At 39.9% G+C, this 21,197-nt stretch overlaps 1 protein-coding gene across 1 annotated transcript in view; it reads right to left on the reverse strand.

Annotated features, from left to right (window-relative positions):
* The window catches only part of ABCC4 (ATP binding cassette subfamily C member 4), a 151,388-nt gene extending 131,255 nt beyond the window's left edge, over positions 1–20,133 (reverse strand). Inside the window, exons 1-6 of the mRNA XM_014955633.1 lie at positions 20,072–20,133; positions 11,940–12,071; positions 9,632–9,752; positions 8,759–8,983; positions 3,475–3,564; positions 2,874–3,037 (exon numbers count right to left, since the gene is read on the reverse strand). Of these exons, the coding sequence (XP_014811119.1) occupies positions 2,874–3,037; positions 3,475–3,564; positions 8,759–8,983; positions 9,632–9,752; positions 11,940–12,071; positions 20,072–20,133 (794 nt within the window). The remainder of the gene's footprint in view (positions 1–2,873; positions 3,038–3,474; positions 3,565–8,758; positions 8,984–9,631; positions 9,753–11,939; positions 12,072–20,071) is intronic.
* Positions 20,134–21,197: the final 1,064 nt, after the last annotated feature.

Genomic DNA, 21,197 nt, shown 5'->3' on the forward strand with positions numbered 1-21,197 from the left:
AAATTTAGCATGTGGTGTTCAAGTCTCTGGAGTAGCAAACAACAATTCTCACCTGCAATCTTCAGTCACCTGTCAGACCAGCTGCTTGGTCTCCAGACTAACAGAAGATTGAAGAAGATTCAAAATAATAAAGTTAATAGAGGCTTCTTTTTTAAATGGTGTGAATCAAAAAGGCTATAGTTCTCAAACCAATTTTTCAGCTTTCCGGCTGAAATGTTATCATAGTAACCGTTCTCTTTAAAATGGTCAAGAGAGTGGTGGGGGCCAGTTTTTTTTTAAAAAAAAAAAAAAAAAAAAAATTAAAAAAAGTTACACTCCTGTACATTGCATAAAGCGTATTTTGTACACACATACCAGAAGCCACAGCCTCAGAGATACTATATAATTGTTGAAAGTACATAGATTTCCAGTGCACTGATGGCAATTTACAGCAGAGGAAGACATGTCTCCAGTTTTAAAAATATTAAGTTCAGAGTACACGGAGATCAGGATGACTGGGAAACACATGCTCCCACAGGATGCTGAAGAGCGCCAGTAGGAAAGGACCTGAAAATTCTTCAAACGTCTTAGAAGTCCCCTCTACGATACTAATAACCAGACTAAATTAAGCAAGCTGCAGAATTCCTTTTTGCTTTCATGAGGCCTACTTGGTGGGCTTTAATCATGTCTGGCGGAATAGTTCCACATAGTTTTTTTCCTTAAAAAAAATTACTAGGGCCTTAAATGACAATATTACAGTTGCATGGCTAAGCAGGGAAAGGGTTGAGCTCTTGTAAATAAATATATAAAATATGTTCTTCAGTCCAATAAGTGAACTATTTCTCAAATAAGGTATTATGCCATGTGTACTTTGTAAAACTTCTTGTGCAGGTAAATGTAATACTGCATAATACAGTGTATACCATTTCACAGGATACTGAGTCCGTTTCTGCAAACTCCTACAGCACCAAAGCTAATGCCTGCATCATCAACTGGTGCACAGGTATGTGTTTACAACAACACTGGGTCACAAGCACAATGCTGAATAATAGCACAAATTAGCTGCCACACTAAGCGTGCCTGGATTTTAGCAAAAGCTTTAATCCTTAAATTACTTCCTCATAGGCTGATTTCCTTAAATCCATGCAGATTCCCAGCAACTGCCATATAAACACACACATCATTACAGAGCTGGAATCCATTTCAGTTTTTCCATTAACTCCTCCTGTTCACAGCACATTTCTGTTCACAAATATAAATATCTGTGCACAAGTAGACAAGCAAAAGCTTTTCTGGTTAACAAATTTTCTCCCTTGCGCTGCATCCAAACAAGTGGCTGTTAATGAATGGGGGGAAAACCCAAACAACATTACATTGCCACTGATTAACTTTTAAAATACATACCTTCGAGAAGAGATTTTTGTCACCTTGTTGTCTGACCCTGGACAAGTCCCTTAATCTCTTTGTGCCTCAGTTTCCCATCTGTAAAATGGGGATAATAATTCTTACCACCACGGATAAGGCACTAGTTAAGTGCTAAGTATTTTAACTATTGACTCAAAGCCTCAAAACTTAAAACTCAAAAAACCCAACAGTGGAGTAGCGTGATACTTATGCATGCATATTACACATGCAGTGAAAATGAACACGTAAGAATATATGGGAAATGTTCTACAATCAGGTTTTATCATTAAAAAGCCCTTAGAATTTGACAGAGAACACTGAATGGCTGCTTATTTGAGAAATAGCACGTGAGCATAATAACTGAAGACTACCACAGTGGTTACAAATAGAAGGAAGTCTATGAGTTGGCCTCATTTTGTAATTCTCAGCTCTCTCCTCCTACCTAGCCATGCAATGGCAATGCCAGTGTCAATACCTCTGGAAAGCTAGAAGGAACCCATTCACCCTGACTACAAACGCAACAAAGATGCATAACACTACTAAGCATATGCACGCACAGTAAATGAAACAAAAAAAATCCCCATTTAGATGCAAAAGCCATTTATAAACTCATGATGTAAGTAAAGGATGATTAATTATACAAGAAAAAAAAGTTAGGAAGCAAGAACATTGAAGACAATTCAATATTCCCACTTGAGGCAAGTTTTTTTTGGGGGAGGAAGTTACAGAAAACCAAATTAAATTTGTCTGATAATGGAAAATTACTGCAAACTCATTTTATATCTCCACAGCCTAGAACCTTACAGTGAGAAACCTCATAGCTGGCATCAGAATCACCTTCATAATTTTTTTCTTCCTTTCTCTCTCAGTTCCTTCCCCTTTTTCCTTTCTGCATCTTTGTCTTGGAGGATGGAAAGCAAGATCTTTGAACACGAAACCTTCAGAGCTTTCTGCTGCAACTCCTGTATCACCCCATTAAGTCGAATTTATGGCAGGACTGACAGTATTGCCCTTGTAGTAACCACATCTTAAGCATCAATGCAGGAAGGCAAAGCTCAAGGAGTTCCACAATTCTATGCAACAATTTACAGCAAGTTAGCTACAGAAGTAGCCCAACTCTTTTGATATACTGGACAGTTAATGAGTAGCAGATAATTTCAGCATGTCTAGAAGACAAACCACTTCAAGTCCCTAAGCTGGAATTCAGAAATCTTACATTAGCAACCATGAAAAATATCCATAAAGATAAAAGGCAATGCAAAAAACCTCTCCAGACAGAATCACAGAATCACAGAATCTTCTAGGTTGGAAGGGACCTTAAAGATCATCTTGTCCAACCATCAACCTAACTGACAAAAATAGACACCCACACAACAAACAAGGAGCGTCATCACTAAACCATACCTCCCAGCACTTCATCAACCCATGCAGTATGCACATTTAAAAACCCAGGACAGAAAATACCTGCAATACAACACATGTGACCTTACCTTAGGGAAGAAAAAAGTCTCCCAATGCAGGTCTGGATAGGAAGAAGAATAATCAGAACTGCCATTCCTGCAAGACATGATGGGCCGATCTCTCTCCAGAGAAGTGCTGTCACTGCTACAGCTTGAATTGGTCCAGCCCACAAGAAGTGCAAGAAAATAGTTACCTAGGCAAACAGTTAAGAAACAAAAATTAGCTTTTGGTCTTAGCTAAAAAATTAAACCCTAATAACACGAAGTTTAGGAAGCACCTTTGCCTTCAGCAGGTGCTGAGACATCCAGTGGGAACTCTGCACCAGATTCAGAGACTTAAACTTAGGTACACAGAGGTACCTAAACTCCAGAAAGCAAGCAAGTTACCACACTGATTTTATCTTCATGCATCAATATTTGAGTTTGGGAAAACAGCAGGAAAATATTTCAAGTGGGAGGGGAAAGTGCCTTGTCCTCCCGTATTTTAAGAGAACATTTCCTATGATGTTTGAGAAACAACTAGAAGAAAAGTTCATAAAAACCACTTAAATCGCCAGTTGTAAACCAGAACTTCTTAACTCAAACCCCACAATTTCTTCAGCCCCTTGAAAAGATCTGTAATACTTCTTACCTGATCAAATTTGTTCACATCGTTTGACAGAAGATTTACTATTTGACCAGTGGTAGTTTTTGCCATGGCTACATTACTGAGACGAAGTGCCTAAAAAAGTCAGAACAGTCTCAAGTTGGCACAGCTTACACAGCACAGTGCACCTATACACAGAAGACTCAATACACAAATCCAATACTGGGGCCAAAACTAAAGGCACATCTCAACTTCTGCCTGAGGACATCAGGGCACATTTCAAGAACCTTAGATAATCCGTGCATTAGACTAAATATTCTGAAAAGTTCTGAAGAAGAGTCTATAAAAAAAAAAAATCTAGGGACGGACTGCAAGAACAGAAGTGTCATAACTACCTTCACATTGCCTGAAGTGATTAAAATGGGAAAATATCAAAATAGCAAGTTATTAAAACTAAACAAAAGTGCCTGGAACTTCTCATTTGCATTGCTCTCCCCCACATTACAAGCATCTGCTCAAAACAGGAACAAAAAACCCCACCTGAAGACCAAATTTAAATCAGGACAGTGTTTGGCCAATTGAAAGAATTCTGCTTTGAATCCTGTCAGAAGACAGAAACCCCAAGTTATTCATATTACACTATCCATTCTTACTAATGCTGCAAACTGTGCTGTCTTTGCAAATCAGAGTTAATATTTCTGAATTATATCAAAACGTTTAGCAGATGCTGTGAAAAAAAACAAGGGTAAATATGTAACATTTTTATAGTTTAATAAATCAGTTAATCAGCAGAAATAGTATACGATTATAAAATGCCCCTGAAAAAATTACATCTGGAAATATGCAGTCTGAACATTACTGCAAAGATCCAAACTGAAATAGCTCAAAGATGCAGGTAACAGGCCCTGCTACAAAGAAAAGACAAGTAAAAAATACGCAAAACACATTACACATTTTCCTGTAACAGGAATAATTTACTCCTCAAAAACACTTTGCATTTTTAGGTGGTGCACATCTACGTCTCCCTCTCCAAATGGTAATTATTAGGATTCCTTTTTTGATCATTAATCTACCTTGAACAGCACTAATTGTTCCAAAAATATTGTTCCAATTTTTTAACTCAGGTGCAAGAACATCAAGACAACAAAGTACTTATTCAAAGCATCACTTCAAATGAAGTGTCTTATATTTCTTGCACCTCACTGTTAGGTTACAAAGGTATTAATCACAGAGAGAATCCGAACCCTAACTTCATTGAAACCAGCTGGCAGAAACATTTAAAACTGTGCTAAGAAATTCCTCTGATATTCTAATAATAAATCTAGGATACTGGGTATATGAGAGATGAGATTTAATTATTTAAGAAAATCATTGCTTCATTCCCTGTCTTAAGCCATTTGTCTCTCATATATCCCCCATGAAGCTGCCTGCAGGTCATGCAGCCACAGCACATCCACGTTTCTATCATGCTTACTCCACTCCACAAATCAAGGTTGATAAACTCCTGAAAAAGCTATTTGATAGCCACAGACCATAATAACGGGGGTTCAAGTGATGTGTGTTTGAAGAAGTTGCCCTCCAGGGTGTGTTGACAGCACCTACTGCTACTTACTCCATTCCAACACAGACATATCTGCTACTTGAGGTCCACCTGAGCCACCCAGGAGAACACTGCACTGGTGTCTTGCTAGTGTCCCATGGGCTGGAACTGTCTCAGACCCACCACCTGAGTCACCTTTTTGACCGCTTCCTAGCTGTTTCAGACACAGGTGGCAAAAACAGTTTCAAAACATGTCTTGAATGTTCAAAATGTTGTGAACACGTCTTGAAAAAACAGTTACAAGGCCAGGCTGAATGGGGCTTTGAGCAACCTGCTCCAGTGGGAGTGTGCCCCTGCCCATGGCAGGGGGGTTGGCACTAGATGATCTTTAGGGTCCCTTCCAACCCAACCAATCCTATGATTCTGTGAATCTATGAAAATATACCAGCCCAGTTCATTTTGGCCAAATCTCACAGGCGACTGTGAGCCAAAAGGAGGGTGCTTGTCTGATTTAACTTCTCACGGAAGAGACAGCTGTTTCCAATGTCAGTGGCAATGCAATTTTAGTCTTTTCTTCCCTTTCTGCTTCAAATCTAGTTGAAGTAGCACTGGTTTTGACTTTTTAACCTATTTTGTCAAGTAAAATAAGCCTTCTATTTTCCTGGTTGAATGGACCTGTCTACGCTGGAAAGCTTACAGAAAGAAACGAAAACAGAGGACATAAAGCTGCAGTTTTACTTATATAACCAATTTTTACCAGAAAGTCCTGATTTGGTCGTTTTCCTTTTCACTACAACCAAAACACAACACCATACCAGCTGCTACAAAGAAAAGTAACTCTATCCCAGCCAAAGCCACTACGCTGTGGCTTGAAAACACTCCTTTGACTGTAAGAGTTTTAAATTCACTCCAAAGGTAAGAAACACTACTGAAGATCATCTAGAGCCACACACCTTTTAAAAAGCAACTGTAGTTTGAGTTTACATTTGATTTTACATTTTCCAATTATCAGTCTGTTTTCAGCACAAAGATCTGCTTAATTTTCTGTCTATAAGTTTTCCATACAGGTGTATTTCCCAGCAAGCACTCTTTCTCAAGGAAAATAGGTTTTAATTACATGAACTAATGAGAGCAGTTTGTATGCTTGACATCCTAAACTTCTTTTTTTCCCCAGACATAATTGCACTGACCTAATTTCAATTCTTTAACCATTATTTGCCTTCTGTACTCCCATCTTAGTGTTTTAATCTTTCCCTACCCAAAATAGTTAATTCAAAAGCATATTAAAAAGGGAGAACTGACTACAAAAAGAAGTAATATAACTGTTTGGTCAACTAACTCCTGACTCCTTTTTGGCTGCTGTCTCAACCAACTACTCCAGAGCTTAAACTGCTTTAGGGTTTAATCTGAACCTCAAAGAACTTCTAAAAGTTAAGTCTTAAAAAAAAAAAAGTAAATCATCAGCTTCCCATAAGTGCCTTTGGTTTTAAAACATGAGATTTTGAGTCATGAGACATTCCATTTTCATTTTTGTTACAAGCTTCCTCCGTGCATCACTAACACTTCTTACTGATCACAGAACAGCTTGGAGTTTGAATGCAGGCTTTTGGTAAATGAGATTTTAAGTTTCCAGGAAATGAAAAGCGGTCTAAAACTTAAGAATTATGAGCATTTGAAGTTCTCTATTAAGGATGCTTGCTCATCCAACCCAACTCATCCTTGCAAATCCAAGTTTTTATTTACTACAGCAATTAATGAACCCTGCAAAAGCGCTGGTAAATTAGCACCCAAGTTCTTTCAAAAGCATATATGAGGATAAAGAGAAAATATGACCTATCTATAAGCCTCAGATAATGAAGACAAACGATTAGAAAGGTTTATCAATGTTCTGCTGTGACCTCAGCCTTCACCCTCAGGAGTAAACATTTATGAGATGAGGGGAGATTAATTTTCCATTTAATCACATCTCTAGAAATAAGGGTGCATATTATGAACATTTCTTTTCCAAGCTTCTAAGCCAATATCAACACAGCAACAAACATCATCACTATATACATATTTCATGAATTTCAAACTGTGTTATGATAATCAGTTTAGTAAATTAATACCTTAGAGAGATGTTTATATACAAGAAAGCAGTGTGCCATGTTAGAGCTGAGTTCCCAGAGGATAATTTCCAAGGTATCAGAAGGAGGAGGAGAATAAATATGGGTATGAAAAGCAATCAACACTTACAATGAGGCCAGTTTTACTCTCCTCACTTTACTGCTTTGCCCAAAACCTTTGTATGACCTATACCAACAGCATAAGTGTTTGCTTTAAGTGAACGGTACTTACATTTAATGGTTAAAATAACATTCTAAAGAAACTTTACAGTCCTGATCCTTCAGTTAAGCTTTTTTGCTGAGGTGAGAACTGGCAGGACATTATTCTAGCAGCACTAAAGCTAAAAAGTTTGGGTATCTTCCTTTCCAGCATCCCCAGAGCAGGAACTTCATGCTTGGAAGCAGAGACAGGCTCAACGGTTTGACTATTGCCAACAGCTTCAGAAGAAGGAAGCAGATGTTTACAACCCGGCTGCTTGCTCCCCAGAGCACACCCAAGGCCAGCATTTCATCCTGGATGTTGCTCAACTCCTTCCTGCAGGTAATATCCATAATTTCGTGTTTCACTTTCCATTTGACATCCCCTCCAGCCTGGAGAGGGCAGCAGTACCACTGCCTCTTCCTGAGCTAACCTGGTGGATGCCCCAAGAGGCAGGGGGGGTGCTGCCTCTCTGCCCCACTAAGGAGGCAACTCACTACAGCAGCACTGATGGAAGAAAAGATAAATAAATCCTGCCATTAACCACAACGGGGGTGGGGATGGGGGAAAACTGGACAGTGAAGCAATTCCCAAGCAACCGAGAATGCTGAAGCAGATGGTGGAAACCAAGCTTAATGTCCTCCCCAGGGATGAAGCTGCAGTGCTGAGTAACTGCCAGCATCCCCTGGGAGCTCTGCCCCTCTCCCCTGCTGTCTGCCAGCGGTCTTTTACCGCTCCAGCGGACAAACCCTCCAACAGCAATTGGGGGGCTCCTCTCCGACAGCACCAGCAGGTGAAAATCAGCAGCTTCTCCTAAGATTTGGGGCTGTTTAATTCACCACAATCACCAGGAGGACTGAAGCTATCATTCAGACACGTATAATCAGAGAATGGTTTCGGTTGGAAAGGACCTTAAAGATCGTCTTGTTCCAACCTTCTGCCATGGGCAGGGACACCACTAGAGCAGGTTGCTCAAAGCCCCATCCAGCCTGGCCTTGAACACTTCCAGAGAGGAGACATCCACAACTTTTCTGGGCAACCTGTTCCAGTGTCTCACCACCCTCAGAGTAAAGAATTTATTCTTAGTATCTGCCTAAATCTCCCCTCTTTCAGTTTAAAACCATTACCCCTCGTCCTATCGCTCCACACCCTGACAGAGTCCCTCCCCATCTCTCCCGCGGGCCCCCTTCAGGTCATGAAAGGCTGCTCTAAGGTCTCCCCAGAGCCTTCTCTTCTCCAGGCTGAACAACCCCAACTCTCTCAGCCTGTCCTCATAGGAAGGGTGCTCCAGCCTTATTACTGAAGAGAGAGCAAAAGCACATACATATATTTAAGGTCTGACACATATCGGCATGCGTTACATTTCTACAAATGAGTCATTTCCATGGAATTGCAAGCACGAACATAACAACTGTATTTTAAAACTCCTCTAATGAAATAGCTGTCAAATGCCAAATATACCTGTTTGCTTACAAGTTTGCTTACCTTCCGATAAATCATGTGACACATAGCTACCCTCAGCTTCATGCCAGCCCGCTGTACATGATAGAAGTATAAGTGGTGCATTATAGCTAGGATAAGCGTGCACACAGACAGAGCAGCTGCGTAGCAATATGCATAATTCAAAGCTACCTCATTTGAGGGATCATAGTTTTCAAAATAATTAATAATTTTTCCCAAAAATATTGGCTGAATTATTTTGAGGGTTTCCTGAAAGAAAAAGAAGGGGAAAAAATATTAATTTCCTATCAAACCACACTGCCCAAGTTTGTAACCAGGCAAACAAAAGCCAAGTAGTGCTGCAAGTCACATCCTGTATTATTTTGCCTTTATTGTGCTCTAAAATGTCAAGCCAATTTTTTCAACACATAATGCAAAAGAAATATGTTCCACATTAAAACGCAGTTGAATCTTTAAAAAGAACTCTCTCAATTACCAATAAAAACTTTGACGTTATAAAAATTGCATTAATAAGTATTACAGTTCCATTTTTAAAGATGACAGTGTGTCCTCTAGAGCCATTTACATATAGCAAAAAAAAAAAAAAATTTTCTATGGGGGAACCCCATTCAGATACGTAAAATACAACTAAGCCTTACAAAGCAAGGAAATGGCTTGTAATGTCTCAAAAATACTGCACTGAAATCAGCTCCGTTACACATCCATAATACCCCAGTTACAATTCAGTTTTTTAGTCTCTGCAGGGCTGTAGCTCTGTTTTACTTTTCTGAGAGAGTACATGAACGTTACAGATTCTCTGAACAGCCCAGCATGAATCACCAGTATGTATCATGCAACTTAGTAGGCCAAGTTTCACATTGCTAAGAAGTGTGTTGTATGACATTTTACACCACTTACCTCAATCATTGTGAAAAATCCCAAAACTAAATAGGATTTCCAGTAACAAAGAATAATGGCTTTTGTTAAATGTGGTGTTTTTCCTCTCTTTTTGGCTTTTTGCACCTCTTTATCCCAGTACCTGACAAGCAAAATGCAAATATGCTGGAGGACATAAGTAAAATCACAAGGCAATTACCTGGAATAAAATACTTTCAGACTTGCCAGATTGCCATGATCATTTTTATACAAAACAACAACAACAAAAGTTAACAGATATTTTCTCATTCACATAAACATGTTGAACTTAGTATTATAGGCCTATTTACTCTTGTATAATCACAAACAATTCACCACTGTTGACTACTATTGCCTTTGACATATTTGTGGATGAGGAACTCTTTCTTTCCTCTCCTCACCTTAATTAAGACCCGAATTATCATATGATCTCCAGACTATGGGCTAAACTGAGGCAGCATATAAACCCTGCATTTCCACAGAAAGGTTGTGATGCACAAGCTTTTCTCATGTCTGGCCCTTTCTTTTTTCCACCACCTGCCTCAATGAGGAGGATCAAATACGGCACTAGAGCAGAAGGAACTGTCTGCAGCAGCTTTGTCCCTTAGAACTCCACACATCTCTCTGCAGGCAAGGATTACAGCAGCAGAGTGACAAAGATCTTTCCATTGCTACGTCTACCCACAAGCAGGACACAATCTGTTCACATTAAAATCACAGACAGTAATAACAAGCATGACTTCAACAAGAAAGCATCAGAACTTAAGCAGACTTCCCAAAGCGTGCTGTTGTCAGTCAGGATATCCCTCCTTGCTTCCGGAGGCGAAGTATTTTCTGCCAGACCCTCTGACCTTGCTACTTTGAGGGCTGAAGTTGAGTCTACGCTGTGAAAGCCAAATTATTTTGCAACAAAGCACACAAGCTTGAAGCATACGGTATGGATAAGAAAACATTTTTTTCATTTTTACCCTCTTCTTTTTGTTACAAGGGTTATAGAGGTATTGCCTAGATGTTTCAGAATCAGCATTGAAACTGTATAGATTCTGTGGGGTTTGTTGGCCCAAGAAAAAAGGCTACTTCCTCAGGTGGCTATTTATGAATTATGTTCTCTGCTTCTTAGCCAAGTACACGAAAGAATTAAAAACCACTCTTTTTTCTTTTTTTTTTTTTTTTTTTTAAATGCTGCATTTTCTACCATTTCCTGACTTGTGGAAAGTGTGTGCTTTTACTGTAAGAACCACTGGAAAGAGTCCATCTTCCTCTACAGCAAAACCCATAAACTGCTTCAAGACACAATCACGGAATTTGGCAAAGCTCTCCACTACAAAGATGTTAAAAGCTGCGTTCCTATGAGCTTATCACTGACCCTCTTTCTTCACTTAACTCACCCAGAGCAGGATGATGTAAGATCTGGTCATAGCCTTTCATTTCTGGATTCTTTTTATTTCTTGAGGAGTCTCTCATCCCAATCAAACTATTAGGAAAACTGATTTGCTCTGCCTTCACAGTGTAAAGCCAGGAAATAGTTCCCTTAATACAGAGGCCACCTTTCACGATGAGACAGCTCTTCCTCTAATTATATTTAACAAAACATTATTTGAAGAATATTTCTCTATTTCAAGGTTCAAGACAACTTACATAAACTGTTAATCTTGGAAGATATTTCACTATTAAAAGAAAAAGACAGATACTTCTGGGTCCATGACAATATGGTTGGTACACAGCCCATGAAAAAGTATTTATAACAAAATAAAAACACCTCCTAGACACAAGCTTTTAGATGCCCAGGCATTTTATCGACTTTACCAAAGAGTGGCATATTTTCAACATACATATATAAAGGGTGCACAGCTGTCACTTAATTCAGTTTGTGCTCAAAAACAAAAAAAAAAGAAAAAAAGAAAAAAAGAAAAAAATGCTAAAACCTTTCCTCCATTTTTATGAAATTTTAAAAAGTTTCCATAGCTACTCTACCACAGGCTAGAAGACTCACACTAATTTATTATGGATTACTGCAGAAACAGATGATGAAAACTCTTCTTTTCCAAGCATTCTGCAAAGTGACAAATTAGTTATAAATGACATAATAGAAATATTCAAATGCATTTTCATTATGTATAACTTGAAAAAATTAAAATGCTTCCAGAGTTCTAAAAGTATTATTCCAAATATTACTTTTAGTTCTTCAGGATTTCTCACAGCAGACCTTGTTAAACTTTACAACAATCTCTTTTAATTTTAGAATAGGAACAAGACTCTCACCTTCACCACCAGAAATACAATGAAAAAGAACAATTATTTTTGTCCTTACCATTGCAATTTTTCTCCAAGCTCCTCTGAGGAATCTTCTGGCAGCACTTTATACATATCATCTTCTTCAAGCTTCCGTTTATGGCCAATAATAAATAAGGGATTCAACCACCTATTTAAATATATTAATAAACTGATCAGCAGACCAAAAAACTAATTCCTTTACATATTAATTTAATTCTTTTACCCCTTTCTTCCCTCCTCTTCTCCTACATCACTCAACATTCACACGTTTTATTGCACTTCTCTCTTACCTACTAATTAAGTCGCTCCCAATTTAGAAATGGGAGAGCATTTCCCATTGCCTAAAGCTGTGCCCCAGAGCACCTGACTCCCAGGCATGCAGACAGACAGCACAGCTCTTCTTTGCCTTAAGGCAACTGTTACAATGTTTCCTAATAATTAAAGAAAATTAGCATTCCTTTACATATTTAGGAAAAAAAACAGAACTTGATCCAACTATTAAAATATCGACAGAGTTGTAAATAAAACTGTAATACATATTAAAAGGCATTTTTTTGTAAATAGCATGGCTATTCATTCACGTAAGGAAAAAACTAACTGCTGTTCAACTGCCGTCTTGACAAATACCAAAGGTCAGCAACTTAAAGACAACCACTCAAATATAAAAATGGGTGAATAATGGATTATTACTAGAGCTTATCTTACCCATGTTTGGAAACATAAACAAAAAGCATACTTGTCACAGTGCATAGGTACATTAAAGGCAAATATTGCCTAACAGCTCAGTTTTCTTAGCAGACAGATTTTTAAAAGCTCAATATTTTATGAGCACACTTTGAAAACACATTGTAAAAGTGCTACTATAGGTTTGCTGGAAAATGCAGTATTTTGTTAGATCAAATAATACTGTCAGGGAACAGTAAGACTGGGTTTTATGTACTTAGATCCTTCCTCAAGCCCAAAACACAGGTCACAGAGGTCCAGTTTCAGCTGTGCCCCACAGAGCAGACAAATGCATGGCAGAAAGCACAGAAGTGACCAAGTTGTTCATGAGATGGAGCAAAAGAGAAAGACACCTCTGAAACAGGCATGGCTTAGTGGGAACAGGGGAGTTAGGGAACTTGCAATCTATCACTTGAAGTTTTTCTCTCTACTGAATCCATGATGTTTGGTTTCCAGGAGAAATGTGGATTTTGGCTCGCAGGCTTGTTTCCTACAAGTATTTTCTCAGTTGCTCAACATCATCAGAACCAAGAGGTCAGCAATGGACCTGTTTTGGAAAAAATACCCTTGCAGTCATGGCAAGGTGTCTGTCTCATGTCACTTGCCCGTGAAAGTTCATTAAAGCTATTTAGTTTCTGATGCTTGATTATTCCCGGACTTCACCAACACAGTTTTTAAAACAGTGTTCACACTAGGTGAAGTGTATTATTTTCTGGAAGGCCTGTATGTGAGAATTCAAAACTAGGATAGTTTACAATGAGGGCATTTATTTATTCAAAACCACAACAGTGGTTATGAATACTCATCAACTAGCTTTGCATTTCTTGCTCAGGCATGTTCCAATTAGATTTTGTATACACTTGCTTATAAGAAGTTCGTTGATTAGTTTTTGAGAGGGTGGAGGGGCAAGCGGGAGAGTTGGGCAGAGAGGTACCTGATGAAATTCAACACGGGCAAGTGTAGGGTGCTGACATGGGGAGGAATAACCCCCTGCACCAGAACAGGTTGGGGGCTGACCTGCTGGAGAGCAGCTCTGTGGAAAAAGACCTGGGAGTCCTGGTGGACAAAAGGATGACCATGAGCCAGCAATGTGCCCTTGTGGCCAAGAAAGCCAATGGCTTCCAGGGGTGCATCAGGAAGAGTGTGACCAGCAGAGCAAGGGAGGTCATCCTGCCCCTCTACTCTGCCCTGGTGAGGCCCCATCTGGAGTGCTGTGTCCAGTTCTGGGCTCCCCAGTTCAAGAAGGACAGGGAACTGCTGGAGAGGGTACAACAGAGGACCACAGAGATGAGGGCCTGGAGCATCTCTCTTAGAAGGAGAGGTTGAGGGACTTGGGTCTTTTTAGTCTGGAGAAGACTGAGGGGGGATCTGATCAATGCCTATAAATACTTAAAGGGTGGGTGTCAAGAGGAAGGGGCCAGTCATTTTTCAGTGGTGCCCAGGGATAGGACAAGAGGAAATGAGCACAAACTTGAATAGAGGAAGTTCCATCTAAACATAAAGAGGAACTTCTTCACTTTGAGGGTGGCAGAGCACCGGAACTGGCTGCCCAGGGAGGTGGTGGAGTCTCCTTCTCTGGAGACACTGAAAACCCACCTGGACATGTTCCTGTGTGACCCGCTGTAGGAGGACCTGCTTTGACAGGGGGTTGGACTAGATGATCTCCAGAGGTCCCTTCCAACCCCATATCATTCTGTGATTCTGTGAACCCTACAAAAGGGGGCTCAGAGAGTTTCTTCAAAGATAGAACTGTTGCAAAAACCTTTTTCACAAGCTCCATGGCACAACTGCATGTAACAAATGGTATTAATACTGGCTTTTTCCTTCACTACTTAACGTGTTAGCGCAGTGTTTGTGTGACTCATTCAAAGATTAAGTCTCTATCCTTAGAGTAGCATCTTTAATGCTTAAGAGCCCATTTTAAACTCTTGGAACGAGTACTGAAGATCTGTACGTGTGAGCTGTTAAGTCCTCGATTTATGTTAAAGGTACGATTAGAAACAGAAAGTACTTGTCAGACAAGTCCGTTCCTTGAACTGTATGGTCAAATAGCATCAGGACCCACATCACTCCCACAACTTCCCTCCAGCTCCTGACAAAACATCTCAAACACCACTTGCTCCAACCAGCAAAAGACCTTCTGCCTGATTTGACACAATTAAGTCTGCTCCACTGAAACATCTCTTCTTCAGCCTCAGTTCTTGTTGCCAACCAAAGGTAAGAAGCAGATGTGAGGCAAATAACCTCAATGCCATTCAAACAATTCCTGCCTGCTGAACGAGAGGGGCTCTCTTTGCTCCAGGACAGACAGTTATGGGAAAGATCTGCAGAATTCATTTGACTCGTGGCTGATACCAAGTGTTCCTTCCCTTGCAACATCAGTCTACAGTCTACTCCGTAAGGAAGCCACAGGTCTCCTATTTGACAGATAGAGAACAAGTCATCTTCCTCAACTCCTTTAGCTGAAAATCAGGATGAGGCAGCCCTTTCAGGAAAACACAAGGTAAATGCTTCTCACATCTATGGAAACAGTTACGAGATTCCCCTAGCCACTGCTGCCAAGGTGGTGAAAAATTGTTCTGACATTTAACAAGGTGCATAAATAGGATATTTATTACAGAATCACAGAATGGCTGAGATTGGTTAGAAAGGACCTCTGGAGATCATGCAGTCCAAACCCCTGCTCAAGCAGGGCAAACCTAGAGATGGTTGTCAGGACCCTGTCCAGACAGCTTTTGAAGATCTCCAAGGAAGGAGACTTCACAACTGTGCCAGTGCTCAGTTACCTGAACAGTGAAGAACTGTTTCCTGATGTTCAGAGGGAACCACCCGAGTTTCAGTGTGTGCTCATTGCCTCTGGTCCCGTCACTGGGCACCACTGAGCAGAGCCTGGTTCCATCCACCTTGCACCCTTCCTTCAGGTATTTATACACATTGATCCCCCTGAGCCTTCTCTTCTCCAGGCTGAACAGCCCCAGCTTTCTCAGCCTCTCCTCATAGGAGAGATACTCCAGACCCTTCATCACCTCTGTGGCCCTTCGCTGGAATCTCTTCAGTACGGGAGTATCTCTTCTTCTCTCTCGTAGCGGGGAGGCCAGAACTGGACTCAGGACTCCAGGTGTGGCCTCACCAGTGCTGTACTCTCTCTTATTGGCATGTAGCAGAACGCACAGAGGAAAACAAAAGACACTTTAAAAATATACTTAAATATACACTTCTTAAAAAAATAAAACAACGCTCTTCAACAACTTTTCAAAACACGGTGAGAAACCACAACCAGGCCAGAGGAAGAGCTGTGGTTCTGCTGAGGGCGACTGACTGCTCTGTCTTGATGTCAGTTTGATACAGCTGTAGTGACAGCCAACAGCAGCAGGGTCTCCACCACAGCCATAGCGTAGACAAATAACCAGATGACAGATAACGGTCTCAAGCCTACAGGATTGCTAGAATCACCTACCTTATCCTTTGGCCTGAAACTGTCCAAAAAACCCCCAAGTTACTGATGGTACACCCACCTCCGCTGAGTTCTTAGGGTTTTGTAGCAAATCCCTTCCCCTCATCTCCACACCAACCAAGTACAATCCATACTATGAGACTGAATTTCCAAATTAAGTAGAGGGTGGAGATAATAGTTCAGGGTAAAATTTGCCAAGTATCTCAAGGTTTTCAGACTATTCGTTCCAGTGAGACCTAGCACAAATTCAGGGCTTCTCACGTTTTTCCAACATTTAAAATCCTTATTTTGTAAACAGTCCTATACTGCATGACAACCTATATGTTAACATTAAAGAAGGCAAAGAAAACCAATCTGGAGTTTGCAGAAAACTGTGTTAATTTCTGTCGTGACTCATTTATTATAACGGACAAGATGGCAAAGACTCAGCACAAGTCGACATGTCTGCCTAGGGTTAGGAAAAAAAACAGTGCATAAAAAGAAATAAAAATTTAAAAATCAGCCACTGTTGAGCTTTCTGACTATTCTCCCCCAAAATACTGATCTTCAAGAGCTACAGCTATGGAGGTCTTAAGAGTACAACAGTATGTTGTGTTACTGTAGACTATACTTGAAAACCTTTAGGAAAAGGTTAACATTTTTTCATTTCAAACTATGCTTAGTCCTTGAAGAGTTTTTAGCCCAGAAATGATGTCTTCTATTTGTCCATTTCAAATCCTCATTACAGCAAGAACAGTTCAACTTTCACCATCTCACGGATGTGTCCTGAACTTCACACTGGAAGGTCTACTTTTAGGCAGAAGACTTAGCAGATGTTCATATTCAGTCATTAAAGTAAAAATTTCCACCAGGACGCCACATGCGGATTACATCCCATGGAATTCTCTGCACTTAGAGCAGAACTGAGACCAGCTATTTCACACAGCCTGCTGTTATTCCAGTCACACGCTCTTAACAAGCAAATGAACCAAGCCCTTCTCTTGCCTGAAGGCTCAGTTAAATTAAAGAGTGCTGTAAGAGGACTGTTAAAGGAAGCTGGCAAATAAAGCAGTGGCCTACATAAAGAACATCTCTGAAACCTCAACTTAGCCATAAAGGAAGACTCCTCGTTAGAGTGGTATATCTTTTGTCCTAAAGGAGATCAGCTAAACAATGATCTCTTCAATGGGAGATTTAAACAAGCCAGCAGAAAAGTAGAATTTGTTATGAACACAGAAATTGTGCAAGCTGCGTTATTTTTTAACAAAAAAAATGCTAATATAATAAACAAAATGAAAGATGACCCAGAGAAATGGAGGGAATACATAGACAGTGATGCAAACTACTCCTCTTATCCCAAGCATGGACACAGAATAGACTTGCTACCACTCCAATACATTGTCTGAAGAAGGGGAGAAGCAACATAGTGGGAAGGAAAGACTCACACCTCAATCCCACATTTCCATATTACCTTCTGAAGAAGCTGTTAAATAAAAATAGGATCCCTTAATCATTGTCTTCTCTTTCCCCAGCTACCTTCCTGTTTGCTAAGAATTTTGAATAATTATTTGGTTCTTACACATCACCTCATTTTAGTAACTCTTTCAAAAGACAGGGTTCATATGATGCCTTTCAAAGAGCTTAGCCCAAATTTTTGCTAGCATGAACTACACATCAAAATGTGGGAAGAACCCTGAGTACCCTCTGTTCTGCTGGGAATGCCTCTGTTCTATCAAGGCAATTAGCTGATCAAAGACATCACTCTGGAAAGAAGCCCAGGGTTAGTCCCTGTTACAGTCAGAATACTGATGTCACCAGGAATAAAGATTAAAAAATAAATTGAAAAAAAAAAAATAATAATCACTCTGTAACCTGGTGCAAACCCAAGAGACAGCCAACTGCAAAACAGTAACTCACTGTTCTGACCCCAAAAAGCTTTCCACCTCTACAGCCGAACCTTGGGCACTGATAAAAAAGGTGGTAATTCATTTCTGAACCAGCAGATACACAAAGACCACAATATAAACACTCACTTCCTGCATTTTCCTGCTCCTGGGCCCTGACATTACACACCCTGTCACATTACAACACCGTCAAACAGCCACAGTTTACTTGGCTGTTCAGGAATGTGCAATTGTAAAAATTGCAATTAGAGCAACTCCCCAGAATTTTGGAAAGCCTCTAATGTCTGCAGAAAAAGCTAAGAAAGACAGTGTTTTCTTACTTTTGTAAGAGAAGTGAGACCTCAAGAGGGAGGTCTCAAGTAATTCTCTTACATGCTGTCTCCCTGAAAAAGAGGATCAGGCTCTGCTATCCGAAAAGCACAGTCATTACGGAATCAGAATAGTCATGCTACTCCGTTTCATACATGAAGTAAAATTTCCTAAATGAGAAACCGTTTAAATTTGGTTTGCTAGCATTCCAAAAGAACTTCCTTTCAGCCAAGGAAGAAATACATTACAGATAGGTGCAGTAAAGTAATAGCAGGGTCCAAGCTCAACCGGATCATTAAGCCAGGGATGGGACCTGCTGTACCTCTGGATTTATACCATGTCCTGCTTACGAATGCTGAAAAAATACCACTCACCCACTGCAGAGCAGGCTTGCAGAGCTCTCCAGAAACTCAAGCATACCTTGCAACTTCTTCATGAACCCAGAAAGTCCATCACAAAACATCAGCCAAGAAGCATTTGCCATCACACTACAAAGCTGGCAGAAATAAAAAATGTCCCAAGAGCAAAGGATGTGTCTGTCAGGGCCCTGGGCACACCCACAGGCTTCAATACCCCTGACCAGCACCCCCCAACGCTGACACCACAGTGGGTCACTAACAGATTACACTATCTCCCTCTGCACAACTGCAAAATTTTGCTCTCGCCAGTTTCACAAAAGCCCTTGCTTTATCACCAGCCAAGTCAGAAAAATCACACTACACGGCCTACTTTTCTAATTAGAAAAATATTTTCTTTTTGTCCTTCTCTATTTGTAATTATAGGCAGACGTTTAACTTCTGGGTAATTTTACAGCACGCAGTCAAAGCCACTTTCTGTATACTCTCATCCACTAATTCTTTAATGAGTTGGTTTACAAACTGCATTTTCCCCATTCCTCTTGAGCCTATTTGTGCATTCAATTACAAACATCATCTGTTTACACTCAATGTCCAGTTATTTTTCAACAGTTGCACAGGAGAGCCTTTGTTTACTCAAATTCTTCCATAACACCAGGATTTCATCTCCTTGAGCTGCTTGGAAGCACTACTTCAACTACTAAGCTGCTAAGTAACACATATTTCTTTTTAATCACCTACGTTGGAGCTGGGTTTTTTTGTAAAATAAATGGTGCTCCCCCATGAGACCTTTTGATTATAAATCCACATTGCTTGTCCTCTGTGGCTTACCTTAGATGTCTACCTGCTTCATTCTACTGTCCATTACCCACCTTCATGACTTGAAGTTCTACCACCAGCAGTGCAAATCCACATGCTTGCTCACAGCCCAGAGGAGCATTGCTGGGACGTACAGACAGAAGGACACACACTGACAGTCTCCAGTGTTATTTTGCAAGAATTCATAAATAGCACTGCAATAGTTTGTAGTCATCACGATTATTCTTTTTAAAACCTATCTCTATTTCACATGCTCATCCATTCGCTTCAGTAAGCTGCCTTTTCCCACTTCCCCTTAGCAGGGCAGTCATCTAGAATTTATAAAGTAAACAGAGTAAGTTCTGGTATTTCTTCAGATGTTTTTCAACTGGTGTTTTGGTTGCAACTTCCCTCCCCAGCTTACTGTGGTTTAAACAGTAGATTTTCTCATTGCTTACAGCAGGAAAAAATAGGAATACAATGACATTACTTCAAAGCCATGTTAACTCAAAAACACCCTTCGGGCTTCCAGTTCCAATGCCAGACTGTATCAACCTTTGACACTCAGCTTCACCTTGTCTTCCAACCTGTTGCTTTTTCACAACCCAGTGTAAGCAGATAAGTTGCTGAACATCCACTTTCTGACGCTGACAGTAACTCAATTGGCATTTGATTGCACTTATCGCAGGCTATTTTCATGCGGTTCATCTCCACGGCATCAGCCAGGTATGAAATATCTGATTATCCTAACATACTTCCTTATATTCCAGATGGCACGAAAAGGTACAGAGTGACAAAAGGGGGAGGGGGAATACAAAAAAAAACCCACCATACAGCAGATAACATTTTCTGCAAGGCCTGGAAGCAGGGAACGGAGAAGCAGCATCACCTGTACCCACAGCATTCCAAAAACTACCATTAAAATATTGATTCCAAACCCCATCCACCATGCCAAGAAGAATATCCAAAATACCAAAGATTTGATGTAAACGTCTGAAGATGACACTTTATAACAATAAATTTCAGTGCAAGCTATTTATTGAAGTAGGGCCTAGGCAATTACATAGAGCAAAGGGAAAAAGAGTTACTCAATTTCCCAGAACAGAATTGGTCATCCAAACAAGTTTCTAATCTCAGATTAGTTACTACTGAAACAACTTAGTTGGAGTTGGCAATTTCTTCATCATTTGAAAAATGCATCCAAAAGCTATGTTCTAGTTCACATACACGTTTAATAGAAAAAAGGAACTGACAAAAAAAAAAAAAAAGGCTCAAACCCTGAAACCGAAGTTAAGCAGAAAGTCTAGTTGAGCGTAACGGTCTCCAATTTCAGTTTCCAAAAGAAAATGCAAATGCTGAAATTTAATGGTAGCAATTTCTGTATTAACATTCTTTCTGGCAAGTAATGGAAATAGGAAGAATTAAAATCACCTGTGAGTTCACACTGCTATTCCAAGTGTTTGGGTGCCAGGCACACAAAGAAGTAGATGATAGAAAAAATTGGGTCTTGTAAAAAAAAAAAAAAAAATCAACAGCATAACACTTCTAATTTTGAAGTTTTGCGGGTATTAGGACAGAGACATTTTCTCTCATAAATGATACAGCATTTATGCTTTACATAAGGCATTCCAAAGGCAAATAGCCTCGGTGTTTTGCTATACCCAAACAGCTAATCTAATCATATATCTACACAGATATTTACTGTAGATAGCTAATGCTAACATTCCAGTAGTTTATACACTCTTACCATAGTTGATATAATCTATTTAGCA

Source organism: Calidris pugnax, unplaced genomic scaffold (assembly GCF_001431845.1).
Source record: "Calidris pugnax isolate Ruff unplaced genomic scaffold, ASM143184v1 scaffold274, whole genome shotgun sequence".
Classification (NCBI taxonomy): Eukaryota; Metazoa; Chordata; class Aves; order Charadriiformes; family Scolopacidae; genus Calidris; species Calidris pugnax.